The following is a 27,827-nucleotide window of genomic DNA, read 5'->3' on the forward strand; positions in this document are numbered from 1 at the left end:
GACATCAACCCATTAAATCCTCTGTGCGTCCCAAACGGCACCGTATTCCCTATATAGTGCACTACTTTAAACCATGCACTATATAGGGAACAGGGAGCCATTTTCGAACGCAGACGTCAATCATCCCCTGTCTGCCTCTTATTGTTTCACGAGGCAGAACTTGCTGTTGTGGTTACCAGTAGATAGGTCCTTTCTTCACAGGGCAGGAGTGGATCATGTTATTCAAAAAGTGAATCAGTTCACGCTCATAATAAGGCCCTGTGCTCTTACAGTACCTAATCAGTGGGCCAGCTCAGTGTTAGTATGGATCAGACAACTGAATGTGTGAAACGACATCAGACAAAACTGAATCAGGGGTGTCAGGGGGAATGACAAGTCAAGATCATCAAATGCCCTAGAATTGGTCTTTGGTTTTGTGCCATGCATTTTTTAAATGTTTAGCCAGTGTGGATAGACGTATGACTTCAACTGTTGTGCAGGCCTGATTGTCAAATGACACGAAGTATTGCCTATTTCCACAAAATATTGTCGTGGCTCATATGCACATTGTAAGTTGTAAAAGTAATGGAGCTCGTGTCCCATCCATAACATCAACATGTGAAAGTGGTACGTTTCTATATTTTGTAGTAAAAAAAGAGATCAAGATAAGTATTTCCAATGACATCAACCAATCAGTAGGCAATGCCGACTAAAATCACGACGCTCACCAATGATGTCATTGGAAATGGTGTCTCTTTTTTACTACAAAACCTAGAAATGCGCAATTTTCACATGTGTTGATGTTGGGGGTGGTGCTGAAGCAAGGTAGTTAACCCACTGCTCCCCGGGCGCCGAAGACTTGGATGTCGATTAAGGCAACCACCGCAACTCTCTGATTCAGAGGGGTTGGGTTAAATGCGGAAGACACATTTCAGTTGAATGCATTCAGTTGTACAACTGACTAGTTATCTCTTTCCCAATTAGGGAGAAAACTCTTCAACGGGTGATGCTAACGAAAGGATAGACTAATCAAATCACATCAAATGTATTTATATAGCCCCTCGTACATCAGCTGATATCTCAAAGTGCTGTACAGAAACCCAGCCTAAAACCCCAAACAGCAAGCAATGCAGGTGTAGAAGCACGGTGGCTAGGGAAAAACTCCCTAGAAAGGCCAAAACCTAGGAAGAAGCCTAGAGAGGAACCAGGCTATATGGGGTGGCCAGTCCTCTTCTGGCTGTGCCGGGTGGAGATTATAACAGAACATGGCCAAGATGTTCAAATGTTCATAAATGACCAGCATGGTCAAATAATAATAATCACAGGCAGAACAGTTGAAACTGGAGCAGCAGCACGGCCAGGTGGACTGGGGACAGCAAGGAGTCATCATGTCAGGTAGTCCTGAGGCATGGTCCTAGGGCTCAGGTCCTCCGAGAGAGAAAGAAAGAGAGAAAGAGAGAATTAGAGAGAGCGTACTTAAATTCACACAGGACACCGGATAGGACAGGAGAAGTACTCCAGATATAACAAACTGGCCCTAGCCCCCCGACACATAAACTACTGCAGCATAAATACTGGAGGCTGAGACAGGAGGGGTCAGGAGACACTGTGGCCCCATCCGATGACACCCCCGGACAGGGCCAAACAGGAAGGATATAACCCCACCCACTTTGCCAAAGCACAGCCCCCACGCCACTAGAGGGATATCTTCAACCACCAACTTACCATCCTGAGACAAGGCTGAGTATAGCCCACAAAGATCTCCGCCACGGCACAACCCAAGTGGGGGCGCCAACCCAGACAGGAAGATCACATCAGTGACTCAACCCACTCAAGTGGCGCACCCCTCCTAGGGACGGTATCCGCATAGCAGTGAAAGTTAACATTATGTTTTCGAATGACATCCCCAAGAGGTAAAATATATAGTGAAAACAATAGTGGTCCTAAAACGGAACCTTGAGGAACACCGAAATTTACAGTTGATTTGTCAGAGGAGAAACCATTCACAGAGACAAACTGACATCTTTCCGACAGATAAGATTTAAACCAGGCCAGAACTTGTCCGTGTAAACCAATTTGGGTTTCCAATCTCTCTAAAAGAATGTGGTGATCGATGGTATCAAAAGCAGCACTAAGATCTAGGAGCACGAGGACAGATGCAGAGCCTCAGTCTGATGCCATTCAAAGGTCATTTACCAGCTTCACAAGTGCAGTCTCAGTGCTATGATGGGGTCTAAAACCAGACTGAAGCATTTCGTATACATTGTTTGTCTTCAGGAAGGCAGTGAGTTGCTGCGCAACAGCCTTTTCTAAACATTTTGAGAGGAATGGAAGATTCGATATAGGCCGATAGTTTTTTATATTTTCTGGGTCAAGGTTTGGCTTTTTCAAGAGAGGCTTTATTACTGCCACTTTTAGTGAGTTTGGTACACATCCGGTGGATAGAGAGCCGTTTATTATGTTCAACATAGGAGGGCCAAGCACAGGAAGCAGCTCTTTCAGTAGTTTAGTTGGAATAGGGTCCAGTATGCAGCTTGAAGGTTTAGAGGCCATGATTATTTTCATCATTGTGTCAAGAGATATAGTACTAAAACACTTGAGCGTCTCTCTTGATCCTAGGTCCTGGCAGAGTTGTGCAGACTCAGGACAACTGAGCTATACAGGGTGAGGGGTACTGTGGTCAATGTCTCCACCTAGTGGTAAAATACAGAAAAGCAAACAGTAAAACAATTGGAAGGGGAGCATATTTCAACTGCAGTAAATATAATTGATGTAAAACCACTACTATAATTTTTTTTTGGGGGGGGGGTGACAGTTAAACAAAACTAGGGAGAACATTAAAAGCAAAAAGGACTAACTGTTTCTAACAATAGTGCGCTGGTGAGCTTTTCTCATGAATGTATATGAAGTACAAATGGCTCCAATAGCCAAAGTATCACTTTGTTTAAGGGGGGAGGCATTCACAAAAACACACTATAGACCTTCTCTAGGTTAAGACCTCTGGGGACTAAAGTATTGATCCAGAACATCTCTCTGGGCTGTCGATGTTTGTCAACGTCGCAACAGCGTTTGTTTTTGCTAACTCATTCAATTCCAAAATAACTCACAAGCTGAGGGTCCTCTCTTTTTTAAACAGAGGGACACTGGGCTGTTGAGGGTCATCACTTTGAATGGCACTTCGGCGCTCACACATTCTAGTGCGTAACTTTCTTGAGGTCTCGCCTACGTTAAATAAGTTGCACAGGCAGCAAATCACATAGATCACACTGCGAGAATTGCAGTTGATGGTACCTTTGAATTTAGGGTCACGATCCGATCTAGGGTGCAGGAAACATCATACATTTGGTGTTACTGGCATTGGGTACAATTGCCACTCGTGTAGTTGCTGGGAGGAATAGGCAGGATGTTGGTCTTGTTTGCGCTTTGGCTTAGATCGGACAACATTGTCTTAAATGTTTTTAGCGCTATGTCAAGCAGCATGGGAGGCTGCTGAAATGTATTGCCTAGAGCTGGGTCTAAGCAGAGAATATGCCAACATGTTTTGATGATGCCTAGGAGTTCTGGACTTTGCTCAGTGTAGGTAGTGACCATTTGGATGGAGGATCTAGCTCTTGGGCTTGCTCAGTAGCTGTGCTATAGGAATTTCCACGAGTTTACTTGGTTTAACCATGTGTGATTGTGGCCCTTTGCTCTAAATCTGTAATCTTCTGTCGAATGCACTTTGACTGAAGCAGAAGCTCTGACCCTATGTTGTTATTAACTTTGAGCATGGAGGAAGTTGTTTGTCGGTGCTCGTTCTGAATAGATGAGGGAGGTACCGGTTTTGGTGACGCCTAAAGTCCAGGAAGTCCAGACCTCCCTCGCAGGTGTCCCGTAATGAAATTCAGAAATTGGTGAAAGGACACCAGGAAGTTTAGGTTACCCTTGTAGACAACAAACATGTCATCAATGTAGCATTTCCAAACAATCAGGCTCTCAAAAAAAAAAGGTTAATTCTAAACGTCTCGTTTAGAATGAACTTTTTCCCACTTATCCGAGGTGCAGTTTAGTGAAGTTGGTTGCCATCCTTGTGCCCATGGCAGTCCTGCTACACTGCAGGAAGTAGGCATCGGCGAACTTAAAGTAGTATTTGGTGACCATCAACCTCATTGGTTCAGCTAGGAAAGAAGAGGGTGGCTTGGGTTCTCATGTCAAGGAAATGGACAGCGTTCAATAGTTTTAGAAAGTCACTGATGTCTTTGAGATAAGATGGCAGATTTGAGACAATGGGTTTCAGGTGGTTGACAGAGTGAGCTATTCTAAATGAGTCTCCCAATCCCTGACATGATGGGTCTGCCCAGAGGGTTATCCGTGTTCTTGTGTAGCTTAGGCACCATGTAAACTCAGCAAAAAAAGAAACGTCCCTTTTTCAGGACCCTGTCTTTCAAAGATAATTTGTAAAAATTCAAATAACTTCACAGATCTTCATTGTAAAGGGTTTAAATGCTGTTTCCCATGCTTGTTCAATGAACCATAAACAACTAATGAACACCTGTGGAACGGTCGTTAAGACATTAACAGCTTACAGATGGTAGGCAATTAAGGTCACTGTTATGAAAACTTTTAGAACAGGGCGTGTGAGTTTAGAACAGGGCGTGTGAGGTTGTGTTGGAAATACCTTAACACTCGTACTTTTTCATTTTTTTAAATCTATGATTTTGTGATTGAATGCTTCCTCCAATGTCTCTGATCTGTTCATTGTAGGTCTCAACAACAAAAAAAACTCCTGTAATCTGATTGTTCTGAAAAATGTCTGAAGGTCTACAGAGATTAAGTCATTAATGGGAACAAAAGATGAACCTCGATTCAGGAGGGATACTTCCGATGGTTCAAGATGCTTTAGGGAAAGGTTGACTATTTGGCTTTTTGTTTGTGTAGTGTTGTACCGGTGCGTAATTTCGTTTCCTCCTTGTTTTTCTGGTCTCATCTCATCCGCCTGTCCATTGGTTCACTGTGAATTGTGCTGTTCACCCGATCTGTTGTTCCATTGGCATCTGTAGTTCAGTGTCTGTTGTACTAGAGGTGGATACTAGAGTTTGCGGGGTGCATGGAATTGTCACAAACATCTAGTCTCCCCTAGCTGGGTTGACACGGCCTCTTTTATGTCTTCTGTATTGTGCTCTAGGGGCTGACTTGGATAACCAAGAGTACAGATAAACCTCCGAGTAATCTCGTTGTCCCTGTGGAACTTCTCCTTTTTGCACTCTCTCAGCTCATTTTAGGTTTGCTGGTTAGTTGCCCATCTTTCAAACACTCTTCTAATTGTGTCTCTATTAGGGTTTGTTTTCCTTATTTTGTAGGTAAGAGATTGTGGCTGCCTTCAACATGAAAGAGCATCTATTCAAGGTGTCAGTCCAGGTGTTGGTTAGTCAGATAATGTCACCCCAGGTAGATGGGTTTTGTCCAGTCCTAGTTGGATGTCTTTCCATTCAGAATGGAATACATTACTTGTCCGTCCTCAGTGACTCCAGCATAATAGCATTTTCAAAGGAGTTATCACTTAAAAGGGTGTCCAAAAATGTATTGGAATGATTGATACTGTTATTTACTCCTTGGGCTATGGTTGGGAGCAAGCTGTCAAATCTTATATGTTAAGAAATGAAGGGTGATCTATAAATGTGAATTGAGGTGCAACCAAAATGTTTCATCACAAGGCGCATCGCTCACTCATCATTTAAAAAAGGATATTTTAGCAAGGTTCAAATATTAACATTTCAGCCTTCATCAGAATAATTACGCAAAGGGAATGGACAAGTTCGTATTATAGGGCATTATCGTGTCAAACTGTTTGCTGGTTTTCATTATTATTATTTGTGTCCAATTAAAACCTAGACACCCAGGTGAGGGGAGTTCCTAACTAATCAGTGACCTTATTGATCAATCAAGTACAAAGGAGGAGCGAAAACCCACAGAAACTCGGCCCTCCAAGGAATGAGTTTGTCACGCGATATAGGGCATGGGGAAGACAATTAGGGTGAACTCTTCAACTGGTGGTGCTAATGAGAGCGGGTGTGGTAGGCTATACAGGTTGGTCCTCAGTGTGAGGGGTGTGGTCAATGTATCCACCTAGTGGTAAAATAGCAGAAAAGGAAACTGTTAAACAACTGGAAAGATAAGGTGAGCATATTTCAACTGCAGTTGATATAATAGATGTAAAACCATTACTATAGAATACATGTTGAATATGTTATATGTCAGGGGTATCAAACACATTCCATGGAGTGCCTAGTGTCTGCAGGTTTTTCCTTTCAATTAAGCCCTAGACAACCAGGTGTTGGGAGTTCCTTACTAATTAGTGACCTTAATTCATCAATCGGGTACAAGGGAGGATCGAAAACCTGCAGACACTATTTATTTTTATTTTTATTTCACCGTAAGGTAAGCTAGTTGAGAACAAGTTCTCATTTACAACTGCGACCTGGCCAAGATAAAGCAAAGCAGTGTGGAACACACAACACAGAGTTACACATGGAATAAACAAGCGTACAGTCAATAACACAATAGAAAAAATAACGTCTATATACAGTGTGTGCAAATGGCGCTAGGCCCTCCGTGGAATGAGTTTGACACCTGTGTGTTAGGTATTGGAAAATAAACAAGAGGGCTAAGTTTTTCAGCTTTATATATGCTTTTTTGGGGCATTATACTGTAATGCATCATTTTTGGTGGCAGCTAGTTTACTGTGTAATGACTTGAATCAAACAAATGAAGACATCAATTAGTGCTGTCTGTAAACTCCAAAAAACTTTTGCTCATATTTGTGCTTGTTTTGATGACTAATTCTAGGTCATGTGGGGGCACCACTGCCATGTAACCTCATCAAGCTGGTGGATGTGGCTGAAAAGAACTACTTTGCTGCCAAAGGAGAAGGAGAGGTGAGTTGAATGAAACGTCAAGGATATTTTTGTTGTTGATCATCTGTACTTGAACAGGGTCACAGACAGTTGGTCATTGAGGCTATAGTGGGTATCATAATTATTCACCCCACCGTGGATTTGTTCAGATTTTGTTCCGTGACAGTAGGATTCAAATGGATTTGGTTATGTTTTTTTTTGTTGTTGTTGTTGTAAATAAACCTACACAAAGTACTCAATGTCAAAGTGAAAAGAAAATTCTACAAATGTTAACAAACTAAGACGAATGTAATAACTAAAATATAGTTGCAAAAGTGTTCACCCCTTTTGTTTGGGTAAGACTTTATTATTTCAGGAGTAGAATTTGGCTTAACAAATCACAAAATAAGACTCCCTCTGTGTGAAATAATAGGGGTTGACATGATTTTTGATTCTATCCCTTCCTCTGTCCTCCATGTGTACATACAACATACTGTAAGGTCCCTCAGTGAAGTATTGCATTTCAACTACAAAGACCAGGGAGCTTTTCAAAAGCCTCATAAAGAAGGGCAGTGATGGGTAACCGTAACATATCAGACATTGAATATCTCTTTTTAAGAATGGTCAAGTTAATAATTATGCCGTGGATGGTGTATTAAACCACCCAGACACAACACATATACAATCATCCTCCTGATCTGCTGCAGGATAGAAGGATCTCAGGGATGTCACCTTGAGGCCAATTGGTGAATTTTAACTGCACAAGAGTTCAACTGCTGTGAAGGAAGAACTGAGGGTGCATTAACAACATTGTAGTCCACAATAATTGCCTAAATGACAGAGTGAAAAGAATGAAAATGTACAGAGTAACAAATATTCCAAAACATGACAGAAGGCACTAAAGTAATACTGAAGAAGGGAGAGAAAAGGAATACACCTTTTGGCCTTAATGCAAAGCCTTAGGTGTGGGGCAAATCCAACACAACCCATCAATGAGTAACTCCCTCCTTATTTTCAAGCATAGTGGGGGCTGAATTCATTTCAATCCTACTTTGAAACGCAACAAAATGTGAAACAATGCAATGGGGGGTGAATACTTCTGATAGCCACTGTATGTACAATATGTTAGCATTAGTCAAAATGATAGTTGGGTGCTGAACATATTCTCCTTAATTATCACTTTGTTTTTCTCTCTCTCTCTCTCCCTCCCTCCAATCATCCATTAGGTGTGTGTGAAAGGGCCCAATGTTTTTAAGGGCTACCTTAAAGACCCAGGGAGGACGGCTGAAACGCTAGACACAGACGGTTGGCTCCACACCGGAGACATAGGGAAATGGTTACCTGTACGTACACCCGCTTGTCTATGACCCTTCACTTGCAAAGACAATTCCTCAAACATCTCTTTGCCATCCTTGTACAATATTCTATTTTATGGTTGAATCCGATCCACAAGTATCTCAGTTAAGGTATGAGCGTATTTCAAGACAGGATTCAGACCTGTTTCCCACTATCTCCTTATGACGTCTGCCCTCTTCTCTCCTGTCCCCTACACTCCTCAGAACGGTACACTAAAGATCATTGACCGGAAGAAGCACATCTTTAAGCTGGCCCAGGGAGAGTACATCTCCCCTGAGAAGATAGAGAACATTTACATCCGCTGTGAGCCTGTGACCCAGCTCTACGTCCATGGTGACAGTCTACAGGTGAACTAACCTACCTCCCTAACCACCTCTCTTCCTTATCACAGCACGTGGATTCGTTGCTTGAGCATTATGAGAGATGGTCACTGAACCCAGAACCACCTGAGGATACCTAGACGTCTCAGTGTCCAGACTGTACATGTACCCATGTGCTCTAAACCAAACCCATGCAGTTTTTTCTTTTCTGTTTGTTGCCAGAGGACATAGATAATCGGGTCAAGCCAATTCATTATATATGTCGCTCAATTTGTTTATAAACCACTTATCCAGTCAAGTCAGTAGTGGATTTTCTTAATGCCACAGTATATGCTTGCCACTGTTTATTTACAGCTAGTTTCATAGAGACACAGACTTACTTAGGTCCATACTGTAGCTCCTTTGGGAGCATTGGTCATCGACGACTTGAACACACCCAGTTCTAGTCAGTCTTCACCAGCTCATTCCCTCCCGTGATGTTTTGTGTGTGTGTGTGTGTGTGTGTGCATAGAGAGATGTATGTATGAAAATGGAGTCACAGGAGAATTTCTATAATCCAGAAGAAAAAAAAACATATAAAATGATATATACACTACTGTTCTAAAGTTTGGGGTCACTTAGAAATGTCCTTGTTTTTGAAAGAAAAGCACTTTTCTGTCCATTAAAATAACATCAAACTGATCAGAAATAGGGTGTAGACATTGTTAATGTTGTAAATTACTATTGTAGCTGGAAACTTCTGATTTTTATTTTATGGAATATCTACATAGGTGTACAGAGGCCCATTATCAGCAACCATCACTCCAGTGTTCCAAGTTTATAATTTTAAAAGGCTAATTGATCATTAGAAAACCCTTTTGAAATTATGTTAGCACAGCTGAAAACTGTTGTTTTGTTTAAAGAAGCAATGAAACTGGCCTTTAGACTAGTTGAGTATCTGGAGCATCAGCATTTGTGGGTTCAGTTACAGGCTCAAAATGGCCAGAAACAAAGCAGTTTCTTCTGAAACTCGTCAGTCTATTCTTGTTCTGAGAAATGAAGGCTATTCCATGCGAGAAATTGCCAAGAAACTGAAGATGTCATACAACGCTGTGAACTACTCCCCTTCACAGAACAGCACAAACTGGCCCTAACCAGAATAGAAAGAGGAGTGTGCCCCGGTGCAAAATAAATTACTATTTATAACCTTGTCAACCTCTTGACTATATTTCCTATTCATTTTGCAACTCATTTCATGTATGTTTTCCAAAGAAAACAAGGACATTTCTAAGTGACCCCAAACTTTTGAACGGTAGTGAATGTTTGGACACACCTACTCATTCAAGGGTTTTTCTTTATTTTTATGATTTTCTACATTGCAGAATAATAGTGAAGACAGAATAATGTAGTAACTAAAAAGTTTAAAAAATAAAAATAGATTTTATATTTGAGATTCTTCGAAGTAGCCACCCTTTGCCTTGATGACAGCTTTGCACACTCTTGGCATTCTCTCAACCAGCTTAATGAGGTGGTCACCTGGAAGGCATTTCAATTAACAGATGTGCCTTGTTAAACGTTAATTTGTGGAATTTATTTCCTTAATGAGCTTGAGACAATCAGTTGTGTTGTGACAAGGTAGGGGTGGCATGCAGAAGATAGCCCTATTTGGTAAAATACCAATTCCATACTATGGCAAGAACAGCTCAAATAAGCAAACAAAAACGACAGTCCATCATTAATTTAGGACATGAAGGTCAGTCAATCCAGAAAATGTCAAGAACTTGGAAAGTTTCTTCAAGTGCAGTCGCAAAAACCATCAAGCACTATGATGAAATTGGGTCTCATGAGGACCGCCACAGGAAAGGAAGACCCAGAGTTACCTCTGCTGCAGAGGATATGTTCATTAGAGTTAACTGCACCTCAGATTGCAGCCCAAATAAATGCCTCACAGAGTTCAAGTAACAGACACATCTCAACAACTGTTCAGAGGAGACTGCGTGAGTCAGGTCTTCATGGTCGAATTACTGCAAAGAAACCACTACTAAAGGACACCATTAAGAAGAGACTTGCTCGGTGCAAGAAACACGAGCAATGGACATTAGACCGGTGGAAATCTGTCGTTTGGTCTGATGAGTCCAAATTTTTGGTTGTAACCGCCGTGTCTTTGTGAGACGCAGAGTAGGTGAACGGATGGTCTCTGCATGTGTGGTTCCCACCGTGAAGCATGGAGGAGGAGGTGTGATGGTGTGGGGGTGCTTTGCTATTGACACTGTCTGTGACTTATTTAGAATTCAAGGCATACTCAACCAGCATGGCTACCACAGAATTCTGCAGCGATATGCCATCCTGTCTGGTTTGCACTTAGTCCCACTATCATTTGTTTTTCGTCAGGACAATGACCCAACACACCTCCCGGCTGTGTACGGGCTATTTGACCAAGAAGAAGAGTGATGGAGTGCTGCATTAGATCTCCTGGCCTCCACAATCACCAGACCTCAACCCAATTGAGATGGTTTGGGATGAGTTGGAGCGCAGAATAAAGGAAAAGCACCCAACAAGTGCTCAGCATATGTGGGAACTCTTTCAAGACTGTTGGAAAAGCATTCTAGGTGAAGTTGGTTGAGAGAATGCCAAGAGTGTGCAACGCTGTCATCAAGGCAAAGGGTGGCTACTTTGAAGAATCTAAAATATATTTTTAATTTTCTCTCAAACACCACTAAAATTATAATTGCTAGCCTTTCCTTTGAGTTTGAGTCAAAACCTTTTTGGTTACTGCTAACTTTTTTTATTTACTACATGATTCTATATGTGTTATTTCATTGTTTTGATGTCTTCTCTATTATCCTACAATGTAGAAAATGGTAAAGAAAATTAAGAAAAACCCTTGAATGAGTAAATTATGTAAAAAGGGCTTCATAAAAACATTTGATTGATAGGTGTGTCCACACTTTTGACTGGTTCTGTATATATTTATTTTCTCCCCTTTCTAACTTCTAATGTTCATATGCTATATGGTCTGTTACTCTTCCAGTCCTGTCTGGTTGCCATAGTTGTTCCTGACCCAGAGACAATGCCTGCTTGGGCCCTGAAGAAAGGCATGGAGGGGAGCTATCGGGACCTCTGTAAAAATACTGTATGTGATTTTAAATTAGTCTACATTCAATGGTGTGTTTGTTCCATTTGTTGCCATGATGAAAGGTGTCAACTATGTGTTATGTGAATAGAGAAATAGCCCTAGATTCTCAGTAAACTGATTAAACAAAATGAAAGTGTGCCCTGTTGAACACATTTTTGTTAAGCGTTGGGCTCTTTGTTGAATAGGTTGGCACAACACACGGTATCATCTTCGAGAGTCATAGTGTGGTGGTGTTGTGTCTCTGTTTGTGTAAAGGTCCTGAAGAAAGCCATCATGGAAGACTTGCAGCGACTGGGCAAGGCGAGCGGCCTCCACTCGTTTGAGCAGGTGGGTGTGTCAATTGGGAGGTGTTCATTGGGGGCAACTGACACTCCGTTTTAACAAATGACAAGTATCTGAAAGAGAACTCGATGATGACACAGGATCCTGTCTACATTTTATAATGTCTTCATTCTCTCCTAAGGTGAAAAACATCTACGTCCATAATGAGCTATTCTCGATACAGAATGGCCTGTTGACTCCGACACTAAAAGCAAAGAGACCTGAGCTGAGGGAGTTTTTCAAGGAGAAGATTGAAGACCTGTATGAAAACATCTCCATGTGAAACACGACCACAAACTAAAAGCCTGGTTCTCAGCAACATCACTCCTCATTCACATTTACCCTTCACTCCACTTCACTCCTACGAAACCACAAAAACAGACTCAAATCAGCCAAACAAGTTACTGACTGTGGTTCAGGAAGGAATAATCGATTTCTCTTTTGACGCCTGCTGACCAAGTGTTGCCCGCTGCCCCACGGCAGCCAATGTAGATCTTCAACCAAATCAGCCTCCTCTCCATCTAGAAACGGCAGCAACAGACAGTCAACATAGCCTGCACGTTCCTCTTTCCTTTGTAGGCCTATCAAAACACAACTTAAAGATTGCATCAGTTTTTTTCCCGACATGATGTGCTCAGAGTTTGCCTGGTAAGAACATGCATACATGGGCTATGGGCAGTGCATGCAGTGTGCTCTGCATTGTTGGGACTGTTGTTACATGATACTTCAAAATTTGTCCTGGGATTTTCTGGCCGTCGATAGTCAAACTGTATGGCTTTCTCATGTAGTCGATATCGACAAGCTCCACCCATTTGACGGAGGTTAGAACAAAATGGACAGTGACATTTTTGAGTTTACATAGTACAAATGTATAGGCTTTGGAGTTCATTTTGGTCGCAAAGTATCACTATGTAGATGTAGATGTAAGCATATGAATGGATTTTCTTTTGTTTTGCGTTGTAGTGAGATGAATTGTAACTTTTATTGAATTTTCTGTCATATGGAATCATCACCATATCCTTGTATTGAATGAGTGCATCAATAGGGATTAGGGGTGGGGATGGGGCAGAGAAAAATCAAATAAATTCTGGAATGATTTATTTATTTTCCATGTCAAGCGATATAGACAAAGTGTTAACTATGATCACGATCGAGATAAAGGGTAATATGAGCATGCACATGGTTGGACAGGTGGCACAGTCTCCATTGAAGTGTTCATCCTGTGCTTTTGGAGTCTATTGAGCTTTACACAGTTAGCGTGGCTGTGTGATTGGTTGAAGTTTACTATGGCACAACAAAAGTCTACGTCGAGCTAGCAGATGCTAGTGCCTGCTTCTTCTCAGCAGCCAACAACCACAACGTTGAGCGCCGAAGGTCTATAGGGTATATTTTCTTCAAGTACCTCAGATGATGTTTCATCATCATATTTGGTGTCTGATTTTAGTGGGGGAAAGGCTGCACTTACAGAGCCTCTGAAATATGTTTGTGGGCAGTAGAACCTCACATGGTCTGTTACAGCTAACCTCCATATCGAAGTTGCATGGGGGTAAGGGTTTCGACTCAAGCTCAAAGGAAAGGCTAGCAATTGTAATTTTACTGGGTTTTGAGTGAACCGAGGCCTGAAGACTAGCCCACAAAGTACATGCCTACATGATTTATCTCTGCAGGCTAACACAGTGTTGTGACACAGTCAGCCAGGGCTCAAATCATAGCGTCCATCACACAGATTAATATAATGTATTTGCAACATCCAGCTCATTTTATTTGGTAAAACACTATTTACATTTTTTACACCGTGTCAAAAAAAAAGATTGACTTAAGCCCTTGGCTCCTATAAGGACCATAGGCCGTTGATGGTAGTCCTCCTCCATCTCACTTATTTTGGGGCAAGTTTTTCAACTTTGCACCAATTGAGGCCGCTCTCAGTCATTTCTGCCTGGACAAATACACCCGTCAGATAAATATCTAACCAGAATTTTTTTTTTTTTTTGAAATCCTGAGTCACAATCACAAGTCTCTGCTTACCAACAAGCTGTTCAGAGGATAACATGAATCCACTTCACAGATAAGATGTGATTGACATATGTAGGGGAGAGTATGAGGATTGTGTACATTGCATCTGGCAGAACAAGCATGCTTGTACAGCACTTTTGTAAATTAATGTAAAGTATAAAAGGTAAACCATTTTTCTTTGCATGTGAAACCATGGGACTGGTGAGGAATCAATAACAATGTATAGTCAAATTCCAACTGATGAATGTAAACAGGGCAGAATATAAATAATCATGTAGTATGTTTAAAAATATATAAATAATAGTATGTTTTATAGTAAATCTAAATGATGGGCAGGAGAGGAATAAAGCTGTACATGTTGGATATTTGAATACTCCGTGTTTTTCCTTCTTTGACTAATGACATGACTCCAGGTGAGGTCATGTTTCAAACCTGGTACAGCGTTAGGACAGAACAATGAGTTAGTTATAAAATGGGGTGATTATAAAAAATTATTTAGCGCAAGTGTACTCTATTTTTGCATCTCACTTTTGACCAGCAGGGGTCGCAGAAATACATTTTTTGGGGGGGGGGGGGGGGATCACCGCCATTCAAAATAATTTCTGAATAGCTCGAGAGGCTCAAGCTCATTCAAGTTGCTGAAGATCCAGAATTGAAATACTCGCTATGGCCAATTACAATATTTTAATCATTTAATTAATAATATTTTGTTCAAACTATCTTTCTGATTCGCTGGCTTTCTAATTTGATCTAACAAGTGAAACACTTGGGCAAAAAAATTATGTTGCCTAGCTAGCAGTAGCTAGTTTAGCAGGGGTCATTCCCTGGTCACTCAAAAACGTTTGCTAGCTCGTATTCATATTTTGTTTGAACAATTACAGTATGAGCTACTATGATTATACCTGAAGGCCATATCTCCCTAGACGTATTTTAATGTATTCCTACACAGATAAGATATACAGTAGCCATCTATAACATTATTAGAAAAAAACATTTCTGACAACCAGCTACACACATTTACCTACAGCACAACTGGTGGACAAAAACATAACCCAAGCCCAGTGTGCTCATTACCAAACTAGTTTTTTACCTTACAGAGAAAGTTAAGCCCTGCTCATAGCTGATCAGTAGGTTTTCCTACTATGGTTGCTGTTCACTTGCCTGGCAGAAGCAAATTAGTCTGGATGCCAGACAAGCTGGTCATTAAGCACATCTTTTGTTTAATTCTCAGAACTGAAGTGACTCTTCGCTAAACCCCTCTCTGTGTCACGGATTGTGAAACGGCTAGTTTAGTTAGCAGTGTTCGCGTTAAATAGCGTTTCAATCGGTGACGTCACTTGCTCTGAGACCTTGAAGTAGTAGTTCCCCTTGCTCTGCAAGGGCCGCTGCTTTTGTAGAGCGATGGGTAACGATGCTTCGTGGGTGACTGTTGTTGATGTGTGCAGAGGGTCCCTGGTTCGCGCCCGGGTATGGGCGAGGGGACGGTCTAAAGATATACTGTTACATCTGCACAGCAAAAAGGGCGCGAATGAGTCAATATGCACTAACCACAGGTGAGCTGCTTCATCTACTTAGCAATTAATATCAGTCATAAGGCTTGAGTCCCAAATGGTACCATATTCCCTATATAGTGTGACATTTTTGAGCAGAGCCTGGTCAAAAGTATTGCTTTAAATTGGGGAATCGGGTGTCATTTGGGATGCAGTCAGGCGCAGGAGAGCAGACATAGGTAACAACCAGAGCAGTTTATTTAGGCAAAACAAACTGCACACAGAAACAACGGGTTTAAATAACCTGTCGCAAACCAGTTAGAAATGCACATACACTTTACAACAAACAATTCCACACACAGACATGGGGGGGAATAGAGGGTTATATACATGTCACGTAATGAGGGAATGTAAACCAGGTGTGTGGGAAAACAAGACAAAACAAATGGAAAATGAAAAGTGGATCGGCGATGGCTAGAAGACCGGTGACGTCGACCGCAGAACGCCGCCCGAACAAGGAGAGGAACCGACTTCGGCGGAAGTCATGACATCTAGCTTATCACTGCACAGAAGATCGTGCAAGTTGAGTTTGGAACATGCTTTTTGTTGTTGTTGTCAGTGAGTGAGTGAAGGGATGGAGGGCCTTTGCTCCTTTTGGTCTGTGATGTTTTGTATTGTAATTGTGTTAGAAAACTGACCACTGAATGTAATGTATTTTCTAGGTGCAGTTTTGCCAATGGGTGTTTCCTCCCTCCTGTTGGATTGTGATGAAACTGACAGATGATATTATCTCAAGCGACACCAGCACCAGCAGTCTAATCTCACCTGAGGTGTTCCACAGAGAGGAAGTCTATGGTGTGTATTGTATGTGTGTATGTGTGTATGTGTGTGTTGGTCTGGGACTCAGCAGGCACTGTAAAAATACCTGGCTGACAGCCTATGCTGTAAGAAGTTGATTGACATGGGTTATTAAATCTAGTGTTGCATGGTATACCGGTACCATGGTAATATCATGATACCAAAAATCATGATACTTATGACACCAACATTTTTAGAATACCATAGTACCGTTTCATATGATACTACTGAAGTTTTCAACCCTACTGATCTAAAGAACCTGCTGGCGCCTGTTATAAAATGTGTATAAAGTCAGTTTTGTTTATAAATTCAGTTGAATTTAAGCAACAGCCACTGGTCTCTTGAATGCACAGGTCCAATAATATCCACTTCACTTTCATGCTCATATCATGTGTGGCAGCTGTAATAAACCAGCTGCATCCTCTGCCAGCCCTCACTCACCTGCTTCTCCCAGTATCTCTTACCAGCCCTCACTCACCTGCTTCTCCCAGCATCCCTTACCAGCCCTCACTCACCTGCTTCTCCCAGCATACCTTACCAGCCCTCACTCACCTGCTTCTCCCAGCATACCTTACCAGCCCTCACTCACCTGCTTCTCTCTGTTTGCTCTTCTATTCCTCCATCAGTTTAATTTTTATTTATTTATCTGTCATGCTGAGCGGGGATGCAGACCCTACTACTCAGTATCGTGATACTTGGTAATGTATTGTTAGTCAAATGTTGGTATCGTTACAACACTAATTCAATCCCATCGTTCTTGCGGTTTAGAAGAGACAGTGGCCTTCCCCAGTGAGGAGCTTTTGGACCTGCATGTGAAGAACTCTATTATCCTAGATGTCAGCCATGCTGAGGACATGAATATGCAGCAGCCTTCTAACCTGTCCTCCATCATAGGTAAGGGATACAGTGCACTACTGGACATACTGTACAATATGTGTCCCAAATGACACCCTATCCCTATATAGTGCACTACTTTTGACCATGGCTCACTGGTCTCTGGTCAAGAGTAGTGCACTATCTAGCTAATAGGTTGCCATGGGACACAGACAATGTGTCGTTTTTAAAAGGAAAGTGAAACGTTGCCAAAATGGGATATAAAGTATTCCATGCTTCTTTATGTGTGCACAATGTTATTTGTATCTTTGCAGACATCTCCAAAATGAATGATAGATAAGATCAGGAAAAGAGATAGATTGGATTCAATGTATTAGATTAGATTTTTTCATAGAATGAAACAGTATATCCTAACAAATGACATTTCTTTGTTCACAGCCATTTAGCACTGCCCATTAGAAACACATTTTTAGGGATTTGTTTATCATTGATATTTTTTGTTTATAATATATAATTGACTTATTTCTGTCAAACACCTAACAAAAGCAGGAGGACACATATCGAAACTGATGATTTATTTGTAGACAAGCTGTACAGTGCCTATTTCCATTGAAAGAGCACCCTTACCTGGAGAAGTAACTGTGCCCTCAGTCCCCAAGGAAACAACACGAGTATGAAAAAGCTCACCTGTCTTTTTGTATTTCTCAGATTCCGACTGTATCTCAGTGGCATTTAAAGAGAAATTGTTTCATTCTCAAGATAAATTGTGAATCGTCTGAAAAAGAGACTCTGAGTATCAAGGGGCTTTTCCTGGTTGAATAAAGGTTATAAAAAAAAAAAACACACACACAAAAATAGTGTATGAATGTTAGCAATTAAATCTTTCTCTCAAAGTCAGTGATGATTAGACCCAGGAAGATCAAATGCAGGAAGAGAGTAACATTCAGTGACTCTGTTACCACTGAGAAGATGGTGGTGAACAATGTGAGCCTGTCAGTGGCCACACGGCCAGTGAAATCACTGAGAGGACCGGAAACACAGGGGGCGACAGAGAGACGTCTGCCCCTGAAGAAGCCCCAGAAGTCCAGAAAAGACCCACACAACACTCCCCGGAGCAAACCAAGTTCTTTGACTTTGCAGACGAGAAAGAAAAGGACACTTTCTTTCAAAAATTGTGGCAGAGGTACTCCTCCCTGAGGGTAAGCATTCTCTCTGAATGGTCAATCTGGATGAGTCGCTGTCATAGAATGTTGTTTGACTGACCATGGGCCTGGTATTTTTCGCCACCAGATGATATTCACCAATGTTGGTGTACCTTCGAACAGATGCATTTGAAGATGAGGATGAAGCTGTTTGGTATGCTCACAATTTCTACACAGGATGACTGTCAGATTTTTGTAAAACAAACTGTAAATTCCACATCCTCGGTCTCTGTTTACCCTGCACTGAAATGTCTTGAAGAAATATGTCATTACTCAAAATGTCCATTAGAGGTCATGCCTTTCTCATGAGACCTTTCATCATGTCCTTTCAAGCATTTCCATGAGTAGGGCCAGGAGCTTTTCCTGACTATTGTGACTGGGCCAGGAAAAACTTGTCTCTATTTATTGGCTGTAAATTGGGCTCAAATCCTGCCACCCTATCAATGAAACATATTGTTTTGTTATAATAATTTATAGTGGTGGTTATTGAGTATGATTAATCTGCTGCTACATCTGTTCATTTTCTATTGTTTTTATTGAATATTGTGCTTTATTCACTCTGCAGTTCCAGAACCAGCTGTGCAAGGTGTGCCGGTTCCACCCCTCCAGGAAGGAAAGCTACCACAACTTGTTAAAGCTGTCATCAATCGAGGTGAGAAAGCAAACAAACCACATTGGCTGAAGCTCATATATAACCTTATTTTACCTGTCATTTTCACAACACATTCATCTCACAAGGCCCCGTAAGCATGTTTTGAAATAGTTTTGCAAACTTGTAATTCAATACACAATTGTAAAAGATATACAACACTAATAAAAAGGCAGTTTGTACATGTGTTTAATTATTTATTTTAGGACAATTCTGTAAAAAAAAAGAGAGAATGTTTTCACAGTCCATGAAGACTGAAGACGTTGTCTGTTTGTTTAAAAATAATAATTAAAAAAATAAACATGTATGAAATTCTGTTGCTGTAATACATAATGTATATTGATTTTGTTTAACTAAATACATTGATAATATTACCACCCTGTTGGAGAAGAGCTGGTATTTGAGCTATTTGACATGTGACATACAGTATGTTTCAGGCTAGGAATTGAATATGAACCATATTTAACTCATCAAAATATGTAATCTTCTACGGTGTCCTGGCCTGGGATATATATATATGGATTCTTTATTATGTTTTAGGAGTTTTAAATGTACATTTTATTTCGTATCTCGACCAGATGGTAACTTTAAGCCAAAACATCAACACAGCATTTCTATTGACCACGTGGTGCTTGTCCAAAAATATCAGCCAATCAAGTATTTTCGACAAGGAGCAGTGGATCATCGTCCAATCAGAAACATGTAGTGGGTTTCCAAGCAGCTCGTGTGACTAATGCTTGTCATATGACTCCGACACAAATGGAATTAGTTTCAAGGAACTAGCGTTGCTCTTGGATTTAAAAGAAAGCGAGACGTTCTGTACCTAAATATTTGGTACAAAATGCCTCCAACTCTTTTCCATAAACTTTTTAATAAAAGAAATGCCTTTTCGCCGCCCCCAAGATGCAACAAAGAGGATCCCGCGTTCAGGTACGTGCGCATGCTATCCATAATAAACTAGCTAGCTAACGTCAGTTGAGCAGCTCATCTTGTGAAAGAGGTGAGCAGAAGGTCCGTAGCCCTGTGTTAGGATACTGCTATGCAATCCGTATTAGTGTAACTAATGTCTGATGACAGCAGCTGAATGCGGCCCTTATTGTTGCCACCGGCTAGCTAACGTTAACCCACCTTGTGAACTCGCTCGAGGAACATGTTGGGTCTTGGTAGGAAATAAGGCAATGCCGCCACTCTTGGTGGAAATTACTTGAAGACGTTTCAGTAACACGAGACAAAGCAAGTGTTAACTTCTAATGTTAATATTACTCATTTGGGCTGGATAGGGTGTTCATAATTGGGGTGTGTTACCGTGGAATAAATTGTCGATTTTTAGAATTATTAAATATTCATAACTAGCTTGCTACAATTCCAGATTATTATCAACACTCGGTGCAATGTACAACGGCGCTGCAGACATGCTACTGTACCAATGTGTGTGTGTATATATATATATATATATATATAAATCATTGTACAGTAGCAGGCATTGAGATGTGGTCACAAGCCAGCCAGTCAACCAGGGACAGTATGTGCTCTGTGCACGTGACTGTTCAATGGGCCTATGACAAATGGATGGATGGATGGCTGGCAAGCTGAAACTGCTCTGTGAGGGCGCAGAAAATACTACATTAGTTGTGCTATAGTTTCTCTGATTACAATGGAAATTACAAAACGTTTGATATTTATCTTCTGTTACTGTGCATTTGGGATATCCTTTTATACATTATTTAAAAATATAGATCTTATGAATTATATGCCTATCATTTTAAGAGATGTCAATGAATTCAGGTGGATTCCATTTATATCTGTCACTCATGAGAACCCATGATACTAAATACCCTCCCCTATATGTGTCAAATCCACATTCATAAAGATGTCCAGGCTGAGAGAGAGATGCGGGGGAGATAATTTCGCACTGGCCCCCATCGTGGCATGGGTTACTATTCCCTTTCTGGCCAGCAAATAAATGTACTTCAGTGCACCCAGGCTTCATTCATCAGATATGCGGGACTGATAGTTCACTTTAACACACACACTCAAGCACTTTGGTGTCTCCTGCTACAAAATTATTGATTTGCTTATCTGACAGTAAAACGACTCAGATACTGACACTGGACTGACTAAGAATACCAGGCAGGGCAGCAGGTTGGTTGACCCTCTGAGGAAAACCCTTAACAGAGCTCATATTTCCCTGGCTACGTGTGACCAAGGGCAGTATACTGTATATCGCTGAGAGATACCTGCCAAAGGCTTTGTTTGCTTCCCAGCCTGCCCCGAATGCAAACGGCTTCCTTCCTGTACCACAGAACAACACACACAGCCTTGAGTCAGAACTCAAAACACACTGCTCCTTCCCCAGTCAGAAGGTATTCACACCCCTTTTACCTTTTCCACATTTTGTTGTGTTACAGCCTGAATTTACAATTGATTAAATTGAGATTGTGTGTCACTGATCTAAACACAATACCCCATAATGTCAAAGTGGAATAATGTTTTTTTATTTTTTCATTTTTTAAAAATTATTCTCCAATTAATGAAAAGAAATGTCTTGAGTCAAGTGTTCAACCCCTTTGTTATGGCAAGCCTAAATCCGTTCAGGAGTAATAATCTGCTTAAGTCACATAAATTGCGTGGACTCACTCTGTGTGCAATAATAGTGTTTAACACAATTTTTGAATGACTACCTCATCTCTGTACCCCACACATTCAATTATCTGTAAGGTCGCCGTCGATCAGTGAATTTCAAACACCGATTCAACCAGAAAGACCAGGTAGGTTTTCCAATTTCTCGCAAAGAAGGGCACCTATTGGTAGATGGGTAAAAAAATGTTTAAAAAAAATACAGACATTCAATATCCCTTTGAACATGGTGAAGTTATTCATTACACTTGGATGGTGTATCAATACACCCAGTCACTACAAAGATACAGGCGTCCTTCCTAACTCAGTTGCTGGAGAGGAAGGAAAACGCTTGGGATTTCACCATGAGGCCAATTGTGACTTTAACCGCTCCGGGATATGTGGGACGCCCACCTGGCCAAAAGCCAGTGAAAATGCAGAGTGCCAAATTCAAATAAATTACTATAAAAATCAAACTTTCATGAAATGACACATGTAAGATACCAAATTAAAGCTACACGTGTTGTGAATCCAGCCAACATGTCAGATTTCAAAAAGTATTTTTGTTCGAAAGCAAACAATGCTATTATTTGAGGGTAGCACCTCCGTAAACAAAGAGGGAAAACATATTTCAACCCTGCAGGCGCTACACAAAACGCAGAAATAAAAATATAAATCATGCCTTTGACGAGCTTCTTTTGTTGGCACTCCAATATGTCCCATAAACATCACAAATGGTCCTTTTGTTCGATTTAATTCCGTCGATATATATCCAAAATGTCCACTTAGATGCACTACTGTTCCACTGGATGTCATAAGGTGAATGCACCAATTTGTAAGTCGCTCTGGATAAGAGCGTCTGCTAAATGACTTAAATGTAAATGTATTTGGCGCGTTTGATCCAGAAAAACACCGGTTCCAACTTGCGCAATGTGACTACAAAATATCTCAAAAGTTACCTGTAAACTTTGTCAAACCTCAACCAATTTCTAAAGACTGGTAACATCCAGTGGAAGCGGTAGGAACTGCAAGAAGGTCCCTTAGAAATCTGGATTCCCAATGAAAACTCATTGAAAAGAGAGTGACCTCAAAAATAAAATCTAAATGTTTTGTCCTCAGGGTTTCGCCTGCTACATAAGTTCTCTTATACTCACAGACATGATTCAAACTCATAGACATGATTCAATATGCATATCTTATCTTCTGGGGATGAGCAGCAGGCAGTTGAATTTGGGCATGCATTTCATCTGGATGTGAAAATACTGCCCCCTGTCACCAAGAAGTTAAAACAGAGTTGAATGGCTTTGATAGGAAAAAACTGAGGATGGATCAACATTGTATTTACTCCACAATACTAAACTAAATGACAGAGTGAAAAGAAGGAAGCCTGTACAGAATAAAAAAATATTCCAAAACATGCATCCTGTTTGCAATAAGGCACTAAAGTAAAATTGCAGTGAAGAAATTAACTTCATGTCCTGAATACAAAGCATTATGTTCGGGGCAACACAACACGAAGTGCTACACTTCATATTTTCAAGCATGTTGGTGTGGCTGCCTCCATGTAAAAAACAAAAATTAGATGAAAACCTGGTTGCTCATAGCCAAATAATGTTGTTGACTCGACATTTACTTATTGTCCAAAGCATAAATTAGAGAAAAAACACTCAAAATAAAAGTATTGCATAATTCTACTATTTGTATTCATTTGCATTACTGTCAATGGCATACATTTTTATTTTGAAGGCAAACTGCAAATTCCACTATTGTGCCTAATCCTTATTGTGGCTAGCTTCACATCACAACCCGGTGCGGCCGAGCCTTACTAGTCAGATGAAGCTAGCTGGCCGCTTTATAACGTTAGCTTTACATTTACATTTACATTTAAGTCATTTAGCAGACGCTCTTATCCAGAGCGACTTACAAATTGGTGCGTTCACCTTAAGACATCCAGTGGAACAGCCACTTTACAATAGTGCATCTAAATCTTTTAAGGGGGGTGAGAAGGATTACTTTATCCTATCCTAGGTATTCCTGAAAGAGGTGGGGTTTCAGGTGTCTCCGGAAGGTGGTGATTGACTCCGCTGTCCTGGCGTCGTGAGGGAGTTTGTTCCACCATTGGGGGGCCAGAGCAGCGAACAGTTTTGACTGGGAAACAGGGTTAAGTTGAGGTCATGTACCTACTTTATAGGTATGCATGGTTCCTTTGACATCGGGTTTTGCACATCGGGGCGTTAAACTAGACATCCGATGTTGGCATTTTTTAGCTAATATCGTCCGATTCCGATATGTTCACCGATATATCGTGCATCCCTCCCCAGTACACTTATTTTTGAAGCAAACCGTTTAAAAAAAAAAAAAAAACACTTGAAATTTGCTTAGATGATGACATCATCCTCTTTGGCCAAGATGTGCCCTTATGTGGTTAGTCAAGCAGCTTCGTGCACAGAAATGTTTTTCACAAGGGAAGCCAAAGTCTACACTCTTTCGTCAGTGATTTGTCAACAGTAGGGGTTCTTCAATGAAGTGTTTGTCATTCAATGACACTTTATATGCAACAAAAAATTACTTGAGAAATACTGCACCAAACATCTTAATGTAAAATTGCACGACCATGATCTCTTCTGCAAAAAGGTGTAAATTCATGACAGATTTCTTAAGCTATCTCCGATTTAATTCAGAATATTTTGAGGAAGTGTAAAGATGGACAAACAGTACACGGACTGCTTTTCTTGTTTTTCAATTAAAGGAATATAGTGACAAAGCAAAGGACAGAAACGACTCACACTTGTGAAATGAACAGTCTGCATTTATTGCTGTTATGGTAAAGTGCACTAGTAGTTCCATCAGTGTTTCCAAATCCTGAATCTATCCATACTATTTGACTAGGTCCTTCCGGGCTCAGGCAGACTGCCCCAGTGCCCACACATAGAAGCTAATTTGAATATCCAGGTGTATGCAAGTTTCATTGGATGAGCTGTCAAAGCAGTTTTCTTATTTACCAGTATACTCCCAAACCACTCTTTCCTAACAGGCCAAGCAGAGGCACAGAGAAAAGCTGCTTTTTAACATCCTTAGTTATATTTTTGGGGAAGGACATCTATTTAATTCATTTTGTAATTAATTATAGGTAATATTTCATAAACATTCTCGAACACTGGACAAATACTTTAAGATGTAGTAGTGGAATGGTTGAGAGAGGTGAAATCTAGGCTCAAGTTCCCTCTGCACATAGTTTCATAACAGTGTGTGTGTGTCATGTGCGGGATCATCAATCATAACGTCTGTCACAGTATTACTTCTATTCCCTTAGTCAGTCACAACCTGTAAAAGTAGCTGCCAGGTTAGATGAGGGAAAGTTGTTGCTTAAAAAAAAAAAAAAATTATTATTTTTTTTTTTACATCTAATCTCCTGCTTCCCCGTCTTGAGTTGTGGTTTGGCTACTTTTTTATTTATTTTTATGAATTGATCTAGTGAGTGTGTTGCATCTCATTAGGCAGGCCAGTAAAGACAGCTTGTCGACATGTTCTTCCTATCAGTGCTATTTTAAGTGACCCAAGCGTTCTCAGAACAGCAGGGTCATGGTAAAGATATATATTTTGCATAAAGGACCCTACCCTGTCTTTGCCTATGGTACTGGCATGGTAAGTACTAATAGTTGCCTATGTCGTAATTAAAACAGAATAGCCTATTTGTGTGAGATTTAGGCTATCAAATGTAAAGTTATCTAGTCTACTAGACCTGTTTCTGGAGCTCTTCCATGCTCTCTTAGTTAGCAGCACAATCAAGGTTTCCTCATAAACCACATCAAAGCCTTTGGAAAGCTGGTGTTTGAATGGTGTAGGCCTACCAGCATTTATCCTAGATTTTAATATGCAGGCTTAAAAGCGTCCACATGTTTCCCAGCTGATAACAGTTCGGAACTGTTTGCGTATATTATGACACATTTTATCTTAATTTGGTCTTCGGCACGTTTTTTTTGGGGGGGGGGGTTGGTTGTTCATGCACATTATACTTTTTCTCGAGGCAAGCTGAGGCCGGCAGCTGGCTACGTGCCTCCGTCTGTGATTGGTCAACAGTAGGGATTCTTCCATTTTTGTCATTCAACGAAATGTTTTCACGCACTTAAAAAAAATATTGAAATACAGCACCAAACATCTTTGATGGAAAATTATGCAACTAAGATCTCCTTAACTCAAGAAATGTGTCATTAATTGACTTAGATTTATTTAGACTTTGAGGAAGTTCTCTCAGAATAGTACTGTTGGTCTTTTAAGGGAGTATGCGCGCGCACACTCGTTCGTTTTGCCTAGCCAGTTCAGCAAGGTGCCAGCTGAACTGAAGCATGCTGATGGCTTAACTCCCCTCAGAATTCTAACCCTAACTAAAATACCAACTTTGCCAGAAACCCTTTTTACTGTTTCTCAGAATTGGCAGTCAGAGCTTGTCCGAAATGGCACCCTATTCCCTATATAGGTCAGTGCACTACTTTTTAACTAGAACCCAATGTGTCCTGGTCAGAAGTAATGCACTACATAGGGAATAGGGTGCTATTTGGGTTGCTGTGAGTCATGGAACTGGGCTTGTGGTATCAGTAATGTTTAAGATTTTACTGAGTTCATATAAGGAAATCAGTCAATTAAAATAAATTAATCAGGCCCTAATCTATGGGTTTCACATGACTGGGAATACAGATATGGATTTGTTGGTCACAGATGCCTTACAATGGGCCTCAGAATCTCATCACGGTATCTCTGTGCATTCCAATTGCCATCGATTTGAAATGCAATTGTGTTCATTGTCCGTAGCTTATGCCTGACCATACCATAACCCCACCGCCACCATAGGGCACTTTCAATGTTGACATCAACAAACCTCTCACCCACACAAGGCCATACATGTGGTCTGTGGTTGAGGTCAGTTGGACGTACTGCCAAATTCTATGAAATGATATTGCAGGTGGCTAATGGTAGAGAAAATAACATTATTTTATCTGCCAACAGCTCTGGGGGACATTCCTGCAGTCTATGCCAATTGCACACTCCCACAAAACTTGAGATATCTGTGGAATTGTGGTGTGAAAAAACTGCACATTTTAGTGGCCTTTTATTGTCCCCAGCACAAGGTGCGCCTGTTTAATGATCATGCTGTTTATCATCAGCTTCTTGATATGCCACACCTGTCAAGTGGATTAATTATCTTGGCATAGAGGAAATGCTCATTTAATTAGGGATGTAAACACATTTGTGCACAACATTTGAGAGAAATATGCTTTTGTCAATCATGTTCATGTGTAATGTTACACCATAAACTGATATGAACACTTAAAGGCCTCTCGGAATGTAATCTAGGTCTAGCCTATTTAGTTGAGAGTCCCATATCAGTGATGTATCCCATATCACCTGACTACCTACTTTCTGTACAGTCTGGCAAAACAGAGACACTCAGTATTGTAGGGGCTTTCAGACAGCCATTTCTTGGTCTAGAACTGAAGGCCAGAATTAGGCATAGTCCCCTTGCACTCAGCTTGACTTAGAGTAGAATAACTATATTCCCCAGAGATAACGCGAGTTTGGCAATCATGTAACAGCAATAGCATTCCACAACGTTATACCGTTCTTACACATGTGTGATGCAGCATGATCCACTCAGTCATAGACACACAGCCCCTGGGTTTGTGGTTTCCTCTGGCATCCTTTCCATTGGACAATCAGGGGTTGAACTTGGTTTGATGAGAATGTGGATGTGATCCACACACATGGATCATGTGACTCATGGAGTGGAATGCAGAAGTGAGCGGTCACCTGGCTGAAACCAAGGAAACACAACAGGTTGTGGGTCAGGTGTCGAAGTGAGTCAGCCGTGGTGGGGACTTGGAGCTTTCAAGCTTCCTTGCATTAGCATCTTGTGGCTTCTCTGGGGCTGTTGAGAGAGATTGGAGAAAGGTTTCCCCCTTCAGCTCCCACTGACCCCTCCCCAGTTCAGACTCAGTCACTTGTGTTTTTAGTTTTAGCAGGGAGGGTATGTGTGTGTGTTGCCCACAGATCCAGTTGTGTGTGTGAGAGATGGTGTTTGTGTGGTGGAGTCGGTAAGCAGGTGTCCTCTTTCACCCATAAGAAAGTGTGATTAGGTTATTCTAGCACCCAGCGTCCTAAAGCAGGGTTTCATTTTCAGCCCAGAGTGTTTATAATATAGCCTAGC

The 27,827-nt window shown here is 41.0% G+C and overlaps 2 protein-coding genes across 2 annotated transcripts in view; both read left to right on the forward strand.

The window, feature by feature from the left end:
- Window positions 1-14,347, forward strand: part of acsl6 (acyl-CoA synthetase long chain family member 6) — a 41,810-nt gene extending 27,463 nt beyond the window's left edge. The window contains 6 exon segments of the mRNA XM_029627093.2: window positions 6,805-6,893; window positions 8,078-8,194; window positions 8,411-8,554; window positions 11,538-11,639; window positions 11,898-11,969; window positions 12,106-14,347. Of these exon segments, the coding sequence (XP_029482953.2) occupies window positions 6,805-6,893; window positions 8,078-8,194; window positions 8,411-8,554; window positions 11,538-11,639; window positions 11,898-11,969; window positions 12,106-12,246 (665 nt within the window). The 3' untranslated portion in view covers window positions 12,247-14,347.
- A 5,400-nt stretch (window positions 14,348-19,747) lies between these two features.
- The window catches only part of fnip1 (folliculin interacting protein 1), a 31,955-nt gene continuing 23,875 nt past the window's right edge, over window positions 19,748-27,827 (forward strand). Inside the window, 1 exon segment of the mRNA XM_029627097.2 lies at window positions 19,748-19,939. Within this exon segment, the coding sequence (XP_029482957.2) occupies window positions 19,851-19,939 (89 nt within the window). The 5' untranslated portion in view covers window positions 19,748-19,850.

The sequence above is a fragment of the Oncorhynchus nerka genome, linkage group LG22 (genome assembly GCF_034236695.1).
Source record: "Oncorhynchus nerka isolate Pitt River linkage group LG22, Oner_Uvic_2.0, whole genome shotgun sequence".
NCBI lineage: Eukaryota > Metazoa > Chordata > Actinopteri > Salmoniformes > Salmonidae > Oncorhynchus > Oncorhynchus nerka.